General features: G+C 39.0%; 1 protein-coding gene and 1 pseudogene across 3 annotated transcripts in view; one reads left to right on the top strand and one right to left on the bottom strand.

The window, feature by feature from the left end:
- LOC105482252 (UBX domain protein 2B) overlaps positions 1-22,362 on the bottom strand; it is a 40,470-nt gene that overhangs the window by 12,365 nt on the left and 5,743 nt on the right. The window contains exons 3-7 of one of the 3 annotated variants that reach the window (XM_024792947.2): positions 8,895-9,045; positions 6,356-6,439; positions 5,100-5,209; positions 4,659-4,749; positions 2-4,194 (exon numbers count right to left, since the gene is read on the bottom strand). In XM_024792947.2, the coding sequence (XP_024648715.1) occupies positions 4,692-4,749; positions 5,100-5,209; positions 6,356-6,439; positions 8,895-9,045 (403 nt within the window). In that variant the 3' untranslated portion in view covers positions 2-4,194; positions 4,659-4,691. Of the gene's footprint in view, position 1; positions 4,195-4,658; positions 4,750-5,099; positions 5,210-6,355; positions 6,440-8,894; positions 9,046-22,362 lie in introns of those variants that run through there. The other 2 variants (XR_003018130.2, XM_011742277.2) reach the window with 2 other exon arrangements.
- LOC105482251 (tyrosine-protein phosphatase non-receptor type 11-like) lies at positions 10,009-15,052 on the top strand (annotated as a pseudogene).

Consider the following 22,362-nt stretch of genomic DNA (forward strand, 5'->3'; position numbering starts at 1 on the left):
AAAAAGGGGGAAAAAAGTTATCATTAAGTTTTTCAAGAATTAAACTACACTGTTGAGATTACTGTAATTATTTCATGAGCTATACTGGAAAACAGAAATTTTTGCTTAAATTATAACACAAAAATTTCCAGGATGACTGATTAGTCCTTGTAGATCTTTTTAAAAGTCACTTCACATTACTCCTTACTGGTTCTCAACACAGGGATGCTTTGGTAGTCACAATTATCTTGGAGAGCTTCTGGCATTCAGAAAGTTAAATTTTAAGACAGCAATATATATGTAAATCAGCACCAGAAAATTCCTATGAAGATAAAAAGGTAATGTGGATATTTATTAATAAACTCCTTGGAGAAAGTTCTGAAAATTGATATGGGTGTTTTTGTTTGTTGGGTGTATTAGTCCATTTGCATTGCTATAAAGAAATACCCGAGGCTGGGTAATTTATAAAGCAAAGAGGTTTACTTTGGCTCATGGTTCTGCAGGCTGTAAAAGAAACATAGTACCAGAATCTGCTTCTGGTGAGACCTCGGGAAACTTACAATCACAGTGGAAGGCAAAAGGGCACCCAGCATATCACACGGCAAGAGCAGAAGCAAGAGAGAGATGGAGGTTCCCGGCTATTAACCAGCTCTTGAGTGAACTACCAGGGTGAAAACTCATTACCATGGGGATGGCAGCAAGCCATTCATGAGGGATCTGCCTTCATGACCCAAAATCTCCCACCAGCCTCACCTCAAGAGTGGAGGTCACACTTCAACATGAGATTTGGAGGGGACAAAACATCTAAACCATATAATTACACCACTGGACCCCCAAATTTCACGTCCTTCTCACATCACAAAATACAATCATCCCTTCTCAATAGTCCCCCAAAGTCTTAACTCGTTCCAGCATTAACTCAAAAGTCCAAAATCTCATCTGAGATTTAAGCCATGTTCTTTCTACCTACAATCCTGTAAGATAAAAAATAACCCATTTACTTCTAAGATAGAATGGTGGTATAGGCATTGGCTAAACATTCCCATTCCAAAAGAGAGATCTGCCAAAAGAAAGAGGCAACAGGCCCCATACAAGTCTGAAACCTGGCAAGGCAGACATTAAATCTTAAAGCTCCAAAATAATCCTTGACTCCATGTCCCACATACAGGGAATATTGGTGCAAGAGGTGGGTTTCCAAGGCTTTGGGCAGCTCTGGCCCTGTGGCTTCTCTCATGGGTTGGAGGTGAGTACCTGTGGCGTTTCCAGGCTCAGGCTGCTGGTGGCTCCACCATTCTTGGGTCTGGAGAGTGGCACCTCCCTTCCAACAGTTCCACTAGGCAGTGTGCCAGTGGGGACTCTGTCTGGGGGCTAAAACCTCACATTTCCCTTTGGCATGGACCTCTGAAATCTAGGTGCAGCCTCCCATGCCTCTTTCACTTGTGCATTCTGTGTGCCTGTAGGCTTAACCCCATGTGGAAGCCACCAAGGCTTACAGTAGTGGCTTGTGCCCTTCAGAGTGAGTGGAGGCCCAAGCTATACCTGGGGCTTTTTGAGCTGCGGCCGCTGGGATAACGGGAACAGTGTCCAGAGGCTGCACAGGGCAGCTGGGCCCTGGGTTTGTCCTCCAAAAACTACTTTTCTCCTAGGACCCTGGGCCTGTGATGGGGGATGAGGGGGTTGCCTTAAAGGTCTCTGAAATGCCTTCAAGGCTTTCTTCCCATCATGTTGGTTAGTAGCACTAAGCTAGGCTCTCTTCTATTTATGCAAATCTCTCTATCAAGTGGTTGCTCCACAGCCTGCTTGTATTCTTCTCCTGAAAACACTTTTTCCTTCTCTACTACATAGCCAGGGTGGGAATTTTCCAAACTTCAACTGGCTCTGCTTCTCTTTTAAATACGAGTTTCAACTTTAAGCCATTTATTTGCTCCTATGTCTGACCATAGGTTGTTAGAAGCTGCCAAAAAGCCTCTTGAATGTTCTGCTGCTTAGAAATTTCTTCCACCAGGGCTGGGCATGGTGGCTCACGCCTGTAATCCCAGCACTTTGGGAGGCCAAGGCAGGTGGATCACAAGGTCAGGAGTTCAAGATCAGCCTGGCCAAGATGGTGAAACCCATCTCTACTAAATACAAAAATTAGCCAGGTGTGGTGGCGAGCACCTGTAATTCCAGCTACTTGGGAGGCTGAGGCAGTAGAATTGCTTGAACCTGGGAGGTGGAGCTTGCAGTGAGCCGTGATCGCGCCACTGCACTCCCGCCTGGGTGACAGAGCATGACTTGTCTCAAAAAGAAAAGAAAAAGAAAAGAAAACAGAGAAATTTCTTCCACCAGATACCCTAGATCATCGCTCTTAAGTTTAACCTTCCACAAAGCCTTAGGGTATGGACACAATGCAGACAAATCCTTTGCTAGGGTGTAACAAGGCTGACCTTTACTCCAGTTCCCAATACCCTCCTCATTTCTATCTGAGAACTCATCAGGCCTTCACTATCTGTATTTCTATCAGTACTTTAGTCACAACCACTTGAGAGGTCTCTAAGAAGTACCAAATTTTCCTTTGTCTTCCTGTCTTCTTCAAGGACATCCAAACTCTTCCAACTACTGCCTATTAACCAGTTCCAAAGATGCTTCCACATCTTCAGGTATTTTTAGAGCAATGCCCTACTCCTTGGTACCAATGTTCTGTATTAGTCTGTTTGCACTGCTATGAAGGAATACTTGAGGCTGGGTAATTTATAAAGCAAAAAGGTTTATTTTGGCTCATGGTTCTGCAGGCTGTATAAGTAGCATGGTACCAGATTCTGCTGCTGGTGAAGCCTCAGGGAACTTACAATTGTGGTAGAAGGCAAAGGGGGATCTGGTGTATGACACAGCAAGAGTGGAAGCAAGAGAGAAAGGGAGGTTCCAGGCTCTTTTAAACAATCAGGTCTCACTTGAACTGCCAGAACAAGAACTCATTCATTACCATGGGGATGGCACCAAGCCATTTGTGAGGGATCCACCCCATGATCCAAACACCTCCCACAGGCCCACCCCCAACATTGGAGGTCACATTTCAACATGATTTGGGGAGGACAAAACATCTAAACCATCTAAACATCATGGGGTGATCTGAGAGCACTGCTGTCATTCAGTGTCAAGGTAGGGGATGTCAGATGCACTGCAACAGGGGATCTGTCTTATGTGAGAAAGACTCGTCTTGGGTTCCAAAGAATCATGATGTGCCCTCCAGGGAGTCACGTGGATAATACCGTCTGATCCTAAAACCTAAGTCTGTCTCATATACAAGCAAAACACATTTTTTAGGCTATTGTATTAATATGCTTTGAAATCTTCAGGAATGTACAACCATGTAAAGTGAGGGAACACTGTACTTTGTTTTGTTTGGACCTTTACCGAGTCCTTGAACGCAAGCTACTTGCAGTAATTAAGCTGACAACCTCATATACTTAATTTTTCTGTTTTTATACCTGTCACATTTACATGGGAAGTGCTAGACTGCATAGAGGTACAAACTAACTGTTTCTTATGTGTGCTGTGTGGTCATATCGGGGCATTTATATATTAAAACATGTATCATTTTATAATAAATTATTTCTTCAATGTATTTAAGGTAGAATATTAATTTCTTTTGGAAAATCATGTACATAGATTATATTACCTATGAGTTCTTTGAGGATAGTGTAGATGGTTTTACAAAATATTTCTTATAAAAAGGAGACAACGGGTCTTACATAGCTGAGAACCACTACCTGACATTACTCATTTTCTTTAAGGAGTCTTTTCTAAAACTCTTCTTGATCATAATTTATATTTGCAGATATGGTGTGGCTCAAATTTTAAAATTCTTTTAATACACCACATTTGTTTAAACATTAGCCTACAAAGTTTATGGTTTATTTTCATTTAACAATAAATTAGTTTTTATTTAATAGCACATTCATTCTCAATATGTTGTTTCCACTATCTTGAAATTAGTATCAATTTCTATAATTATGTTGGTCTTCACTTAGCCAATGAAAACTTCCCCCACTTAGTTGCTTGCAGCTCTTCCCAGTGATTCTGCAGGTTTCCAAGTCCACAGCACTGACTTAAACCATTATATCCTGTATTTGCCACCCCCATATAGCGCCTCCTAGGACAGTTTCCCACCTTTTCCAATGACTTCAGCATACTTCTTACGGCATTTGTTGCCTTTGCTTGGTATCCTGACAGTATCTGTATAAAATTTAAATTCAAAATTCATGCTAATTAGTCTTCTAAAACACCTTTCCTTTGGAGTTCCTCTACTACTTCAACTCCAGTGAATTTAACCTCCACTCCATGTCAGCCACTCATCCTGGACATATTTCAACATTTGGAAATGCTCCACGTGCTATTCCTTTATGGAGTATAACCCTGTATATATAACTCCGGTTATATACAGTATAACTCTGATCCTTTCCTACGACTTAATTTCCCAGTTTATGCTCAACTTTATGTCTTTAGTTGTATATCTACTTAGAAAAAAACCCCACTTTCAGCTAGTTTAATCATAACACAGAAAAGCTTTTATTATCATAGCAAAATCACTTGATTCCTCATCCTTTAGCAAGAAGAGTTGGTAAGTTACAATATTCTTTGGATGGGTCAGAGCACTGAATATCTGAGTTTACTTTTACAAATTGTAACTTCAAACTAACCTTTTGAAATCTTCTGCCAGCAGTAATGCCACATTAAAAGATTTCTAACATAAGTTGCTGAATTTCAGGCATACATGCAATGAGAGTCACCCTGTCAACAGTAAGCAGGACAGTGGCTTAGTGGGTGGGTAGCTACATACTAATTAATTCACTGATTATCACATTAAGATGTTTCTTCTTGGAGCTGGGTTCATAGTTTCATCACATTTTAAAATGGGCCAATGTCCAATGCCCCTGGCCCACAAAGTTAAGAACCAGTGACTTACAGATAGCAGTATATCCTTTATAAAACTTAAGAATACCTATACCCCCAGCAACCACTTATTTAATATATTCCAGGAACTACTTCTTGAAAACCTGTAGTGCACTAATAATTAGTAGTCTGTTAAGAAAATAAGTCCCACTCTACATAACAAATAGAATACAAATAATACATCTTACCCTCTCTTAACAGACTCCAGAAATTGAGCATTTGTTGGTTCATTGTAAGGTCTCAATTCTCCATCATCTAAACTGAAACCATTGCTCCACAGTTTAAGCAAAATCTGAACCTTTTGGGCATAGGAAAAAAAAAAAAATATATATATATATATATATATATATATTTTCACATATATATATAAGAATACATCTCCCCCCAAACAATTTTAAGTTCCAAATGTGATATCGCAAAATGTATTTACTTAATTTAAAATAGGGAGTTATTTCCATTATTCATAGTGAAAGACATTAATGAAACCACATGCATTTGTTTAGCTAGTTTGCATTCAGTTTAACAAATTGACAATGGTTGCAAATACCAAAGGTCCCACAGTTGGACCCTGGCCTTGAAGTACTATGGGTGGATGGTTCACTAGAAAATGAAAGCAATGAGAAGAGCTGCACCCCACGATTCCCACCATTTGCCTTCATCTGCACCCATACTCTTCTTTACTACAGAGCTTAAATATCCATGACAAGGGGAACAGAATTTCCAGTGACCTTCCAAGAAACTGTAAATGTCTACAATAAAATTAAAACTCCAAAATTTCAAAAGGCCACAGAAACAAAGAATGACTTTAGGTGTTCTACATTTATACCTCACCTCATTTTAGATTATGAGAATATGTCATTTATAATAATAACTATATATTTGTTCATTTTTCTTCTTTTAATTGATTTTTTATTTTAAAGAGCCAAGGTCTCACTATGTTGCCCAGGGTGGTCTTGAACTCCTGGGTTCAAGCAATCTGCTCCCCTCAGTCTCCCAAAGTGCTAGGATTATAGGCGTGAGCCACTGTGCCTGGCCCAAGTTCATTTTTTTAAACACTTTTTTTTTTCTTTATTTTTGAAAGAGATAGGGTCTGGCTATGTTTTCCGGGCTGGCCTTGAACTTCTGGGCTCAAGTGATCCTCCTACCTCAGCCTCTGGAGTAGTTGGGACTCCAGATGCACGTCACCACGCCTGGCTGCAAATTCATTTGGACAATGAATCACATATTCTTTCAACAAATAGTTACATATCTCTAAGTGCAAGGCATAATTGTGATACAAAACATAAAAATCAGACTGAAACTCACACATCATTGGTCCTTTTAACCCCTGTTTTAAAAAGTAACAAAAATATTATATTTTTATTATCAACTCTTAATTTTAAAACCAAGTTTTAGTAACTAGAAGCAACTATTTATACTTTTTCATTTTGATTATTGTACCTACATCTTGCAGCTGATTTTCTCCATAGATATATTCAGACCGCTTACAAAAGGAATTACCCAATCTGTATCCTCCACCTGTAAATGACTAAAATACATAGCAAATGAGTTAAAATTCACAAAGGATTATTCAGCAAAAAGTTATTATGTGATATATATTTTAAAGCTACATGAATTCTAATTAGCCAAAGTGGCTCATATTGGGGAAACTTCAAGAACCAAAACTGCCATAAGACTTGACTAAAAGATAATTTCAAACCATTGACGAATAATGAAATGAAAACCAAAATTTAAGTTTCATTAGAGCAGTGGTTCTTAACAATGGATGTCAAAATGATCATAGAAGCTTTTTTAAAAGACACGTTTCTAGGCGTATCCCAAATCTATTGAACCATAATACCTGAAGCCATCAGATAGTTTAGATAACCTCCCCAAATGATTTTGAAGGAGAAATTCCAGGATGAGAAATGCTACTTACAAGAATGTATGAAATTACACCACAAAAGACACATAACTGTTGGTCTTTAGTATATCAATATTGTGTCAGATGATAACAATTATAAAAGCTCATGCCGGTAATCCCAGCACTTTGGGAGGCGGAGGCAGGCGGATCCCAAGGTCAGGAAATGGAGACCATCCTGGCTAACACGGTGAAACCCCATCTCTACTAAAAACACAAAAAATTAGCCGGGCGTGGTGGCAGGCGCCTGTAATCCCAGCTACTCCAGAGGCTGAGGCAGGAGAATGGCGTGAACCCGGGAGACCGAGCTTGCAGTGAGCGGAGATCGCGCCACCGCACTCCAGCCTGGGCAACAGAGCGAGACTCTGTCTAAAAAAGAAAAAAAAAAAAAAAAAAAAAGAAAGAAATTTAGAAAGGTACAAAAGCAATTCAATGAAGAAAGGAGTGCCTTTCAAGAATTGATGCTGGAGCAACTGGATATCCATAAGTAAAACAATAAACTCTGGTGTCAACCTCACACCTTATATAAAAAATTCAAATAGATCATAGCTTTAAATGTAAAGCTGTAACATTTTTCTAGATAACAAGGGAGAAAATATTTGGGACCTACAGTTAAGTGAAAAGTTCTTAGACAATACAGAAAAAGCATGATCCATAAAACAACAAAAAAAAGGAATAAATTGGACTTTATCCAAGTTTATTTCCTTTGCTTAGTGAAAAACCCTGCTAAGAGGATAAAAATACAAATGACATTCTGAGAGAAAATATTTGCACACCATTTAACTGACAAAGAACCCATATCCATTAAAATATACAAAGAATTCTCAAAATTTGACAATAACAAAATAATCCAATTAGAGAATGGGAAAAATTAATGAAGAGATATTTCCTTGAAAAGAATAATACAGATAATGGCAAGGAAGCACATGAAGAGATGTTCATCCCTAGCCATTAGGAAAACGCAAATTAACATCATTAGTTATTAGAGAAATCAAATAAAACCACAGTGTGTTATCACCACACACCCATCAAAATGGCTAAAATTAAAAATAGTGACAACACCAAATGCTGAAAAGGATGCAGCGAAGCTTGCTCTCTCATATATGTGGGAATACAAAATGGCACAACCACTCTGGAAAATAGTCTGGCTGTTTCTTAAACTAAACATACACTTAATGTATGACCTACCAATTGCACTTCTGAGCATTTATCCCAGAGAAATAAAACCACATGTAAGTAAAAAAACCTGTACCCAATTGCTCACAGCAGCTTTATTTGTAACAGTCAAAAGCTGGAAACTAAAATATCCCTCAATAAATGAATGGTTAAACTGTGGTATATCTAGAGCATAAAATGCTACTCAGGAAAAAGGAACAAAGTTGTGATATAAGCAATAACTCTGATAGATTTCAAGGGCATTATGCTGAGTGAAAAAAGCTATTCCAAAAGGTCACATACTGTATGACTCCATTTGTATGACATAGGAGTTTCACCATGTTGGCCACGCTGGTCTTGAACTGTGATCTGCCCATCTCGGCCTCCCAAAGTGCTAGGATTACAGGCATGAGCCACCACACCTGGCCAGTGTAACATTCTTAACATGATAAAATTATAGAGATGAAAACCCAATTGACCGGTATTGGCTAGAGGTTAGGGATGGTAGGAGAGACGGGGTGTGAGTGCAAATGGGTAGGCTATGAAGGAGAGCTTCAGTTGGGTGATTACACATGTGATAAAAGGACACAGACACAGAGAAATGCCAAATTCCTGGCTTTCATATTATACTATAATCATGTAAAATGTAACCGTTGGGGGAAACTAGGTGAAAGGTAGGTGAAACCTCCCTGTATTCTTTTTGCAAATGCCTGTGACTCTACTAATTATTTCGTAATTAAAAGGTAAATTAAAAAGTTGTTCAGAAATGTAAGAAATTGTCTCAACTTTCAATCATTAATAGAAATAATTTTATAAAAATGAAACAAATATTTAAAACAAATATACAATTAGAAAAACAATGTTTGTAAATAATATAAAAATGAAAGAGGAGGTAAAATACAGAAACAGTGTATTTAGTTTCACTGACCTTAGATTTATCATCACCTGAAGCTCTTGTGGCTTCATTCAGAGGGACAGCCCCATGTTCCCTTGCCTCTCTGAAAAGTTCATTCACAATTTTCCCAGTTGAAGGTCGAACTATATTTAATCCACTGTATTCATGTTCACTTGAGTAAAACCTTTAAACATTTTAGTTCATCAATAAAAACTTAGGATAACAGACATAAACTAAAGTAAAAAGCTACATAGTCTTATGAAAATAAAAGTATTTTATTTAAAAAGAGACATTCTTTTGACTTCTAAGAGAATATTTAATTTTTAAAATGGGATTAAGGAAAAGAATAGGAAATAGATCACATATTTTCTCACTGAGTTTGCAGAGATTGATTCTAAGGGCAAGTTCAGGCTCCAGTGTGATAACTGGCTTGCCTGCTGATCCCTCAGCCTTCTGTAACTGCTTATCACATACATCTCATTCACTAATTCAGCACTTCTGATGTAGAAGGGAAAGCAGGTCAACAATCAAAAGATAGTCCCTTCTCCCTAAGAAGGCCACACTCAGTAGAGACCTAGTTAGTGACGAGATCTCTAGCTTTAGACAGCATAAACAGCTAATTCTAAACTAAAGGGTTATCTATAGAGGATTTATTTTTCAGAGATTTTTGGATTTAAAAGAGACCTACTCCCTTATAACCCCCTGTGTTTGTTAAAAGTAAATAATTTAGACTAATTTTTTGGCGACCAATTTCTACTTTGACTCCAACTTCATAAATGGTCCTCGGAAATATAAAAATTACCTTTACATAAGATTAATAACCTCCTTTCATCTTTCAAGATTTTTTCTATCAAGAATATCAGAAACTATAACCAATGAAGTATCAACATGGAGACTTCCAGGGTAAGAAGACAATCAAACATCATTTGTTAAAATACTTACAACTCTCCAATTCAGTCCTAAATTCACATTGAACTGACACACAGAACAAAACAACGGGGGGAAATTATATCTGCCTTGGAGACTAGGAATGGAATTCACCTTCAAGGCTTTCTCCTAAATTAGAATATATGCAAAACTGAATAAGATAGAGGAAAGAACAGACCAGCTCTCACTTTGCAGTAAAGGAAGGAAAAGATCCATCAGGATGGAGAACAAGAAGACACCAGGAGAACCCTACTCAACCCTACGAACTGCAGAAGGTGGAGGTGGGGCTTCATCCTGCCAGTGCTCTGGAGAAGTACACTGGGTCCAAATTTATCTAGAGCAGGAGCCTATGGAAGCCTTCCTCCTAAGCTTACACTCAAGGGTCCAGGGTAGCAAGCAAGGTTGAACACTGCCCTAGTTGGCTTTTAAGACAAGCCTTAGTGTTAGAAGCAAATTATTTTAGGTAGCTACGACAAACACAGAAAAGCAAAGCAAAGCAACGCTTCCTGCTGCAGCTGTCTGCTGCTGTAACACTCCTCCCCTCTCTGGAGTGCCCTGGAAACGAGGAACGGAAGTCACCTTCAAGGCTTTCCACATCTCTAATCTGGCAAAGTGAATAATCATTCCTTTTTATTTCAGTCTTAGTGAGAAAGACCTTACTGCAAAAATCAGTCATAGCAAATGATTTCCTATCTCCTTTATGGTTAATGGTTTTTATTATTTGAACTCTTTGCCTACTCTAAGGTCACAAAGATATTCTATTTTCTTCCAGAAATTTTATTGTTTTAATTTCTGTATTTAGATCCACAACCCATATGCAACTGACATTTGTAGGTGGTATAAGGTAGAGGACAAGAACTGTTTTTCCTCCATATAAATGTCCATTTGTCCCAGTACCACATAATGAAATTCTGTCCCTCACTGGTTTGCAGTGTCATAAATCAAGTTGCTATTTATGTGTGTCTATGATTCTGAGTTCTCTTATTTTGGTCCATGGTCTACTGTCAGTTCTTACTCTCTTAACTATTTCAGCTTTACAGTAAGTCTTTGCATACAGCAGTGTAAGTCCTCAACTTTAATTCTTCATGAATATTTGGGGCAACGATATTTATTGATTGCTGAAGTAATTCTCTATACTCATTCAAACTAACTTATTAAATATAAATGAAAAGGAATAAAAGATGCCTAGTACAGAACTGGCACTTAGCTGGGCCTTAAAAGGATTTAGGACATTAGGACTTAGATAAGCACAGAAGGGACAAAATTCTAGGAATGAAGAAGAACAGGTACACAGGAGGAAAAAATCAAAATGACCAGAGGAATCAGAAAAAGAACCAGAGTCTTTCATAGTTTACTTTGTATGCAATTATATCATTGCACATAATGAGCATTATTTTATTTATTTCCAATCTGTATACTTTTATTTTTCTCATGTCATTGTGCTGACTAAAACCTCCACTACAAGTTGAATGAAAATGGTGATGGGGTTACTCACTGATAATGTTCCCAACTTTAGAAGAGCTGGGCGGTTTCAATCTTTTTTAGCTCCTAATGATGACTACCCAAACCTTAAACATATTGACTGTGACTGGTGCCCATATTTCCCGTGCATTTACTCCCTGCGGTAAGATTTTTGCTCCCATTTTGCTACTGAATCTCAAGGTTTGCTACTGAATTCTCAAAGGTTCTGAGTTATCTTCTCATTGCCAAACACAAAAGACTTTCCTCAGTTATTACCCCACTTTCTGAAACATTTGATCCTTTTGAGCCTATCCTTCTTCTCCCTTCCGTTGTTTCATAGTTGAACCCTCTCCTGGACTTCCATCATACCAAAATTGCTTGTTTCTTTGCCCAATGGGATCCAACATCTCCTTCTCTATTTTACTGAATTTCCTCCTCCTCCTCTTACATAAATATGCCTATATCCTTGACTTCAATTCCCCTCTATTTAAGCTCATTTGATCATCAAAATATTTATCCACCGCCAAAGATAACCTTTTCTATACAGATGACTCTCAAATATATGCTTTTACTACTCACTTATGGTCCAGTGTTGAATTTAAAAGCACCTGCCAGATAGTTCTACTTTAATCAAGTTCATCTCCAAAACTGAAGCTATTTCTACACATAAGCCCTCCCATTAACAATTACACTTTTTCCTGTATCCCAAATTTAAAACATTTAAATTTTCTCTCTTTCCCATTGGCTTACTCCCTATATCCCATGTCATTACATTTCTATAATAAACACCTTGAAAATATCCTGCATTAATTTCACCCTTTTCTCTCCATTCCACTGACACTACCTCAATCCAAAATTTATTTTATTTATATATTTTTTGAGACAACATATGGCTCTACTGGCCAGGCTGGAGTGCACTGGCGTGATCTTGGCTCACTACAACTTCCACCTCTTGGACTCAAGTTGTCCTGCCACCTCAGCCTCCAGAGTAGTTGGGACTACAGGTGTGCACCACCACGCCTGGCTATTTTTTGTAGAGATGGGGTTTAAGCCCTGTTGACCAGGCTGGTCTTGAACTCGTGAGCTCAAGCCATGTGCACTGCTTCAGCCTCCCTAAGTGCTGAGATGACAGGCGTGAGCCACCGTCCTTGGCCTTGAATCCAAAATTGTTTACCTCATTCCTTAGTTTACCTCAATTGTTTCTGTCTTGATTTCTTTACCTCTTTATCCTGTTCTCCCATCATCATTAACTTTATATAGTATTGCCAGTCCTATTTTCCTAAATGAATAGTAATAGCTAACATTTATCAAGGGATGACTATGTGTTTAGTTAACCCTCCTAACAATGGTATTATTCCTGTTTTACAGGTAAGAAAACTAAGACTGAAGAAGTTTAAATAACTTGCCAATTGGCAAAACCTTATGAGAAGACAGAGAAAAAAAAAATTACAGGGAGGAGGAGCGAGTCAGCCCCGGGGGGCGACTGCAGTCTCCAGGATCCCCAGGCTTGGAGTGAGGTCTGTGCACAGCCGGCTGGCTCTGTCCCACGTCTGGTCCTGAGCGGGTCTCCCTCGGGCCAGCCTGATGTGACTGAGTCCAGCGGAGCCTGAGCAAGGAGTGGGTCCGTTACAGAGCCGGAGGGCAGGAGGAACACGATATCGCAAAGATGATTTCACTCAAATATCACTGGGGTGGAGGCAGAAAACCTACTGCTGACAAGAGGAGCTGATGGCAGTTTTTTGGCAAGGGCTAGTGAAAGTAACCCTGGAGACTACACACTTTCTGTTAGAAGAAATGGAGCTGTCACCCACATCAAGATTCAGAACACTGGGTCAGGCGCGTTGGTTCATGCCTGTAATCCCAGCACTTTGGGAGGCCAACGCGAGCGGATCACAAGGTCAGGAGATCAAGACCATCCTGGCTAACATGGTGAAATCCCATCTGTACTAAAAATACAAAAAATTATCTGGGCATGGTGGCAGGCGTCTGTAGTTCCAGCTACTCAGGAGGCTGAGGCAGGAGAATAGCATGAACCCAGGAGGCGGAGCTTACAGTGAGCTGAGATTGCGTCACTGCACTCCAGCCCGGGCGACAGAGCGAGACTCCATCTCAAAAATAAATAAATAAATAAACAAGTAAATAAAAAGATTCAGAACACCGGTGATTTCCATGACCTGTATGGAGGGGAGAAATTTGCCACTTTCGCTGAGTTGGTCCAGTATTACATAGAACATCACAGGCAATTAAAAGAGAAGAATGGAGATGTTATTGAGCTTGAATATCCTCTGAACTGTGCAGATCCTACCTCTGAAAGGTGGTTTCATGGACACCTCTCTGAGAAAGAAGCAGAGAAATTATTAACTGAAAAAGGAAAACATGGTAGTTTTCTTGTATGAGAGAGCCAGAGCCACCTTGGAGATTTTGTTCTCTCTGTGCGCACCGGTGATGACAAAGGGGAGAGCAATAACAGCAAGACTAAAGTGACCCATGTTATGATCTGCTGTCAGGAACTGAAATACAACGTTGGTGGAGGACAATGGTTTGATTCCTTGACAGATGTTGTAGCCCCTTAACACGACTCGTATAAGTGCTGCCGAAATAGAAAGCAGAGTTTGAGAACTAAGCAAATTAGCTGAGACCACAGATAAAGTCAAACAAGGCTTTTGAGAAGAATTTGAGACACTACAACAACAGGAGTGCAAACTTCTCTACAGCTGAAAGAGGGTCAAAGGCAAGAAGACAAAAACAAAAACAGATATAAAAACATCCTGCCCTTTGATCATACCAGGATTGTCCTACACGATGGTGATCCCAATGAGCCTATTTCAGATGACATCAATGCAAATATCATCATGCCTGAATTTGAAACCAAGTGTAACAATTCAAAGCCCACAAAGAGTTACATTGCCACACAAGGCTGCCTGCAAAACACGGTGAACGACTTTTGGCAGACGGTGTTCCAAGAAAACTCCTGAGTGATTGTCATGATAATGAAAGAAGTGGAGAGAGGAAAGAGTAAATGTGTCAAATACTGGCCTGATGAGTATGCTCTAAAAGAATATGGCATCATGCGTGTTAGGAATGTCAAAGAAAGCGCCGCTCATGAATATACGCTAAGAGAACTTAAACTTTCAAAGGTTGGACAGGGGAATATGGAGAGAACGGTCTGGCAATACCACTTTTGGACCTGGGCAGACCACGGAGTGCCCATTGACCCCGGCAGCATGCTGGACTTCCTGGACGAGGTGCACCATAAGCGGGAGAGCATCATGGATGCAGGGCTGGTCGTGGTGTACTGCAGTGCTGGAATTGGCTGGACAGGGACATACATTGTGATTGATATTCTGATTGACATCATCAGAGAGAAAGGTGTTGACTGCGACACTGACGTTCCCAAAACCATCCAGATGGTGCGGTCTCAGAGGTCAGGGATGGTCCAGACAGAAGCATAGTACCGATTTATCTATATGGCAGTCCAGCATTATACTGAAACACTACAGCGCAGGATTGAAGAAGAGCAGAAAAGCAAGAAGAAAGGGCACGAATATACAAATATTAAGTATTCTTTAGCGGACCAGACGAGTGGAGATCAGAGCCCCCTTCCGCCTTGTACTCCAATGCCACGCTGTGGAGAAACGAGAGAAGACAGCGCATGAAAGTCCATGAAAGAGAAGACAGTCCATGAAAACGTGGGCCTGATGCAACAGCAGAAGAGTTTCAGATGAGAAAACCTGCCAAAACTTCAACACAGAAATAGATGTGGACTTTCACCCTCTCCCTAAAAAGATCAAACTTTCGCAAGAAAGTTTGTGTGAAGACCGAATTTGGATTTGGAAAGCTTGCATTGTGGTTGACTACCTTTTGATAAGCAAAATTTGAAACCATTTAAAGATCACTGTATTTTAACTCAACGATACCTGCTTCCCAATTACTCATTTCCTCAGACAAGAAGAATCATCTCTACAATGTAGATAACATTTTATAGAATTTTGTTTTAGATTGAGGAAGCAGTTAAATTGTGTGCTATATTTTGCAGATTATGGGGATTCAAATTCTAGTAATAGGCTTTTTTTTTCTTTTTATAACCTTAACCAGTTTAATTTTTTTTTCCTCATTGTGGCGGATAAGATGAAATGATTTGGGAAAATTAAGTAACAATGTCCTAGAAAAGTGAGAACAATCTCATTTACCATCATGCATCCAATAGTGGATAATTCATTTTGATGGCTTCTATTTTTGGTTAAGCCACTGCCTGAGACTGTCAGAAGTTGACTGGTCTACCTTTGCATTGGCATTAAAGAGTCATAGAAAAAGAATCACGGATATTTATGAATTAAGAGGTGTGGCTTTTTTTTTTTTTCCCCCAGCCGATGACCAATTATAGTTAGGCTGTTGACTGAGAAAGTTGTGGTGGGAAAACGTTTGCTATATTTTCTTTGCATCTGAGTAACTGTCTTCTACTTAGGAAAAAGGTATCTATGAAAAACCAGTGTTTTTGGTTGTCAAATGTTGCTGACAAACTTACCCTAAAACTTTAGTGTCTTAAAAAAAAAAACCAACTCCCAGCCAGGCACAGTGGCTCACGCCTGTAATCCCAGCACTTTGGGAGGCTCAGGCGGGTGGATCACGAAGTCAGGAGATCGAGATCATCCTGGTAAACACAGTGAAACCCTGTCTCTACTAAAAGTACAAAAAATTAGCTGGGCGCTTGTAGTCCCAGCTACTCAGGAGGCTGAGGCAGGAGAATGGCATGAACCCAGGAGGCAGAGCTTGCAGCGAGCTGAGATCACGCCACTGCACTCTGGCCTGGGCGACAGTGTGAGACTCTGTGTCAAAAACAAAAAAAACTGCACCCCCAACTGTTTTCAATCTGAGTTGAGCTCAGCTGGGCTGTTCTCCTGCCAGCCTGCAGGTTGTCACTCATGTGGTCAGCAGGTTGGCGCAGAGACTGGGATGGCTGGGCTTCTCTCTCTGCCTGCAGTGCTGAGTCTCTCCTTCTTTGTGTAGTATCTTTCAGTGGCCTGGCTGGCAGGTAGCTAGACCTCTGACATGCAGCTCAGAGCTCCCAAGAACTCAAAAGCGGAAGTGGCCAGGCCTCCTGAAGACTGAAGTCCAGAATTGTCGCAGCTTCCCTTCTATTGCCCTCTATTGATGATAATGATGATGATGATTTTTTTCTAATCAGAAGAGAGCTGGAGTATGCCCTCTACTTACTAAACAAGTCACATGCCCAGCCCAGATTCAAAAAAAGAGTGTGAAGTGGAGGTGCAGTTAATTGGGGGGCCACTAGTCTAACAGACAGTCACAACCAGTGCCATGGAAAACCAAGGATATTAGCAAAAGTAGAAGTTGCTAGTGACCTTGGGAAGCTGAAGCTGCTTACAGTAGCTGAGACAAGCTGAAAGTCAGACTGAGAAATAAAGCTTCAAGAAGCTTCCTGAATGATTTCTGCCGATCCTGAGCCTGTTTTTGGAACCAGCACTTGTAGAAACTGATCTTGTGAGGATGGATGTGTTTAGGGACACAGGGCTTTTGAGAGCAGCACCACCCACTGGGGCACCCCCAGATTTGGGAAATGTGACTCTTTCTTGATGCCACTGGTTTTTAGTCAGGCCACAGTGAGAAGGAACAGCCCTAACAGGCCTCCAGCAAGGTTGAAAGAACTCATTTTTGTTTTACCCAAACGGTAAGATTTGCTAATGTTCCACCTTAAGTGCCTTCTCCAAAGACATCCCTCTTTGCCTCATGTGTTGAATCATCATTCAGTGCGGCTATTTCAATGAAAACATCATTGGTTGACTTTTGTGACAGTAATGAAATGCTATGGCATCTTTGCCGTGAAGTTATAGTCTCCTTGGATTCTTCTGACTTTGGCTCCTGAAAGGAAGGCCCAGATCCAGCCTTGGTAGTAGTTCCTTTCTGAGGTCTCTCAGTCTCTTAAGACTCTGAGTTAGTTTGGCTGCTATTCTCACTGACAAAATGTATATCAGCCCCTACCCCCGCACCCCAATATTCACTGAACTTTGAATTGCTTCAGGACACAGGTGTGGCCTAAAGGTATTCCCTTATTAGGTAAATGTCATGACTGCTGTCTTCCAGTCAAACTTGTAAAGAAAAAGATTCCAGTTCAGTACTTGCAGCAAGAAGCTTGAATCCTCGTCTTTTCATTGCATTGTGACACTGACCTCATTCTCCATTTTGCTTTGGTTTTGTTTTGACTTGACTTTGCGGGTAAAGTCCTTCACCAGTACACAAGAGTTTGATTGTACAAATATATCTCCTGCATTAACACCTCTGCCTGCTGCTTAAGATCAGTTGCTTTTATACTCATAATGGAAATACTGATCTTGGCCAGCTTTGTTTGTTATATTGATTTCATTTAGATTTCCCTCCACGAGGTCAGCAAACTATCATGTTCTTATGTAAACTCAGGCCAAGGCCAGAGTTATCATAGTCCCTAGGTTGCTAAGGCTAATCATGTGTTTGGTAAAAGGTGATTGCAAGTTCTCAGATGAGGTTACTTTACATGGGATGGAATCAGGCAGAGAGGCTGGGATGATGGAGAAAGCTCAAGGTGCAGGTTTAAAAAAAAGTTGTGGATATTCAAGTTCCAAAGAGGTGGTTTCTGAAGAAGTCAAGAGAGCTCAGGGCCAGAGCAGTCAGTGATGGGTGAATCAGGTTATTTGGAAAGTTGGTGTGACAAATATATGGATGCCGTCTACTTCTAGGTAGCTGGTAGGTATTAAATATCCACAATATTCCAGAGCTCACTGAGGATTTTTAAATTATAAGCATAGGATTTTATATTTTGGGGTAAAAGAGTTATCTGCCACAAGGTATTGGGGTTTAAAAAAAAGACATTTCACAGTCTTAATAACTTACAAAAAAAAAAAAAAAAAAACTAAACTAAAAGGCGCTTCATGTCTAGTGCTTGGCCCTCCTGAAACTTACAGTCATCTCTCCCACTGAAATCAAGGTCTTTTCAAATGTGGCTAAATGGGGATGAGAAAACGTATAGGACTTTCTTGGTGTGTGTGCACTCTTTAAAGAGCCCAGTTGCTTCGGGGAAACAGTCATGAAAATGGTCAAGACAGTTTTTAGAGATTATTTTATTGGGGATTTTAAGAACTAATAATTTCTTGAGTTATTTTTAGTACAGGGGGATGTGGAAAGGTTTGCAACTGTAAAGTGTTTTGTTGTAGCTTAGTATCTATAAGGGAAACATAGACTGTAGACATAACTACAAAGCCAGTGCAGTTTTTATTTTCTGTATGTTGTTGGGGGAATCAAGTTTTACATATAGCAAGCACATGGCCTCCCTGATGTCAGAATGCCTTTGTTAGGATCTGTATTTGCCCTTAATTTTGTTGAAATATTTTTTCCTTCTTCCTCTTAAAAAGTTCCAAAATATAGTTTATTGTATCTTTCATCATTAAAAATTTGTTCCTTTTTCACTACAGGCAGTTCACACGAGGCAAAAACTAATGAACAGTTGGTTTTAGTGGGTCGTGTAACTTTGCTGTATATCAAACTAATTTTGACAGTTTTTATCCTAAGCCTCAAATCATGTAATTAATAATTTGCCTGTTTATGACCTAATTGTGATTCTTTTATTAATAAAAGCTAATGGGAAAAGAATCCCTGATTAAGCTGATGACTAGACCTACAATTAATTTTCCTGCAGTATATGAAGTACTGTACCAGAGTAAAAGATACGTAATATTTTATTGATAAATCTATCCTTTAAAAGGAATACGTTTTAGGATGTTATCATTTTGATGTGAATCATGTAAATGTTGATAATATGCTGTTTATTATACATTTAATGTTTCAAGAGATTCACTTAATTGCCTTTTTGCCCATGTATATTATGTAGCCTATTTGCAACTGCTTTTTAAAAAATGACATTAAAAGAATACTTTATGTAGAGAAACATTAGTGGATGTTAATTGTCTCCCCACCTGTATTTATGGGTGTTAGAGCAACTGCTTTGCTAGTTGCAAAGCTGTATTGTCAGAGTAAAAGTGTATTTGTAAACTGTATGGGAACTAAAAATTAGGAATAAAACCATTTTCTTATATGAAAACAAAAAAATTACAACTGAGATATGTCTATCTTGAGTCAAAGCTTTTAACACACTGTACTATAGTTTTGTCATTAAATTTTTATTAAAAGAGGAACTGACTTTCCACTGCCTTCTACACAGCTGCAACTTATCTTCTTGGTCTTCAAGGTTGTATCCAGAACTGGCTACATAATTTGTGGCACCCAGTGCAAAGTGAAAATGCGAGTCCCCTTGTTCAAAACCAATTAAGAATTTCAAAACAGTAACAGCAAAGCATTACTCCAAGCACAGGGCCCTTCTAAGCATGGGGCCTTGTGCAATAGCACATGAAAGCCTTCCTGGCTGCACCCCCATCTATCCAACCTTATTTGCTACTAAAGTTCTGCTGGTTCCTTTTCTGGTTCCTCTGGTCATTTTGACTATGTGACTCTCTGTTCCTGGAATTTTTGTCCCTTGTCTTCTGTGCTTATCTAACTCCTAATATCTTAAATCCTCTTAAGGCCCAGCTAAGTATCAACTCTGTGCTAGGCATCTTATCCACTTTATTTCATTTAATTCTCAAAGCGATACTACTATATAATGACTTGTAGAGGACATATCTAAGTTCTGATTGTGATATGTAACTTTTCATGAATGAATATGTCAAAACAGGCATCAGACTGTATCCTAAGGGTCTTTCTGTAGATTACGTAACTCCTCCTGTGAATTAAAAACACAGACCATCTTATGTCCAGAGTTTCAGATAATGAAACTATCTTGGCTTAAAGTGACAATGAGACAATAACTGTTTTGATTTCAAATATAGACCAAAGGAGGTGGACCATGAAAACAAGCACTGTTTTCTATACCAAACAGATTCGTAGAAATACAATGAAACTGGGAAAATTTCGATATTGAATATGAAATCAAAGGAAGTGTACACTTAGCATTAGAAAAAATCATACTTAGAAAAAAAGATTGCGAACAATTTGCTATACATTGTATTATAAACAGATTCAACACAGTTTACGTCTCAACCTGTATATTTTAAGGAAGCTCAGTTCTTTCGATAGATAAATTATCCTAGAGATCACATGTGAGGCACAAAATCCTTAAAAACTGGATTACTGAATTATACCTATTAATGATGACATTGTTTCAGACAGCATAAAAGAAAACCCTTCACTGAAATATCTTAGTGATTATATTTGAATAGCAAGGAAAATATTAATGCAGCAATCTTATAAGAACTTGAATATTAATTCATCCAATTTATGTTCAAACGGGGGAAACAGTGGCCAAATGGTGAGTAAAATGTAAGTACACAGATACATATTAAGTACTTTCAAGACTTGGGAAAACATACAAATTAAAGCAGCAGCTAAAAACACAGTATTTTGTATGTATAAAGAATTAAAGAATAGGATGTTCAAACAGTGTCAAGATACCAACCTGCTGATTACAAAGGACAAACAGTATTCTACAATGGAGTGCTGTGGTGGTCAGCACCTTGACCAAATGAACATATCACTAATGGTGGAAAATCCTGAAATTATGACCCCTGTTGTCATGTAATAAATAGCAGACAATATCACTTATCTAGCATCCTTGACAGAAACTCTAATAAAAATCGAATCATGAGGAAACAGTGATCTAGAATGTTAGAAATTTTATAAGACATCTGGCCTAGACTCTCTAAAAAAGTCAACATAATAAATTTTAGATTATGCAGCTGAGCTAAAAACAACAATAAAAAGGTGGGGGGAATTCTCTGTATTCAGAAATTCAAAACAGGAATAATTAAATGCAATGCAATGTCCTTGGTTGAATCCTAAATCCAAAGAAAAAGCTGTAAGAGATATGTGACTACAGACTATACATTAAATGGCATCATAGAATTACTATTCATTTTTTTTTTTTTTTTTTGAGACAGAGTCCTCCTCCATCATTGAGGCAGGAGTGCAGTGGCACCATCTCGGCTCTCTGCAACTTCTGCCTCCCAAGTTCAGGTGATTCCTTTGCCTCAGCCTCCCGAGTAGCTGGAATTATAGGCCCACATCACCATGCCCAGCTAATTTCTGTATTTTTAGGAGAGATGGGGTTTTGCCATGTTGGCCAGGCTGGTCTTGAACTCCTGACCTCAAGTGATCTGCTCACCTTGGCCTCCCAAAGTGCTGGGATTACAGGCATAAGTCAACACTCCCCATCTCGATTATTATTAATTTTGTAAGGTGTACTGTGTTATCAATTTTTTAAGTGTGTGCTTCTTCTTAGGAGCCGCATGCTGAAGTATCTAGAGGTAAAGTGTCATGATGGCTACAATTTCCTTTCAAATAGTTGAGTAAAAAAGAGAGAGAATACATGTGTACACAAGTTCAATGTAACATTTTAACAACTTGATGAATACAGGTGAAGTAAACACAGTATTTACTAGTCTTGATTTTTGATGAATTGAAAACTTATAAAATGGACTTTCTGAGAATAAGATATAATGGGAAAACTGACATTTCTTCCCCAGGGATGATACTTACAGTACTAAAAAGATGTAAATGAAAATATTCCTGGCAACAAGAAAACTCACAGCAATAAAATACACCTGATTCTCATCTCTTAAATCTTCATAGTTGGCTGTTTTTATACTTCAGGGATTTTAATAACAACAAATACTATTTAGGATGTCACACACTGGAGGAATCATCACCCAAAGGAGGAAAAGACAGACTTCAAAAATCATAGATTCTTAAATGGAGGACAAAAGACCTGCAGAGGCTCCATGGAGTGGCTTCAAGAAACACACAAACTCTTAAAAATGAATGACAAACTTGCACATGAAAGTTGTTTTGAGAGGAGACTTCTACAGCTTTCATCAGACCCTTAGTGAGTCCTACAACTCAAAAAATATTAAAGAACCACTGTGCCCAACAAAAATAGTATTCAGGATATAATTTCATATGATATGTACCAAAATATTAGGTATTTTAAGGTAATTTTTCCATAAGTTTCTTTTAGCTTTCTGATTGTAAAAGTTCTTAAAATAGTACCTAAATGATATTAATCTTTTCTTTTTTA

This window comes from Macaca nemestrina, chromosome 8 (assembly GCF_043159975.1).
Source record: "Macaca nemestrina isolate mMacNem1 chromosome 8, mMacNem.hap1, whole genome shotgun sequence".
Classification (NCBI taxonomy): Eukaryota; Metazoa; Chordata; class Mammalia; order Primates; family Cercopithecidae; genus Macaca; species Macaca nemestrina.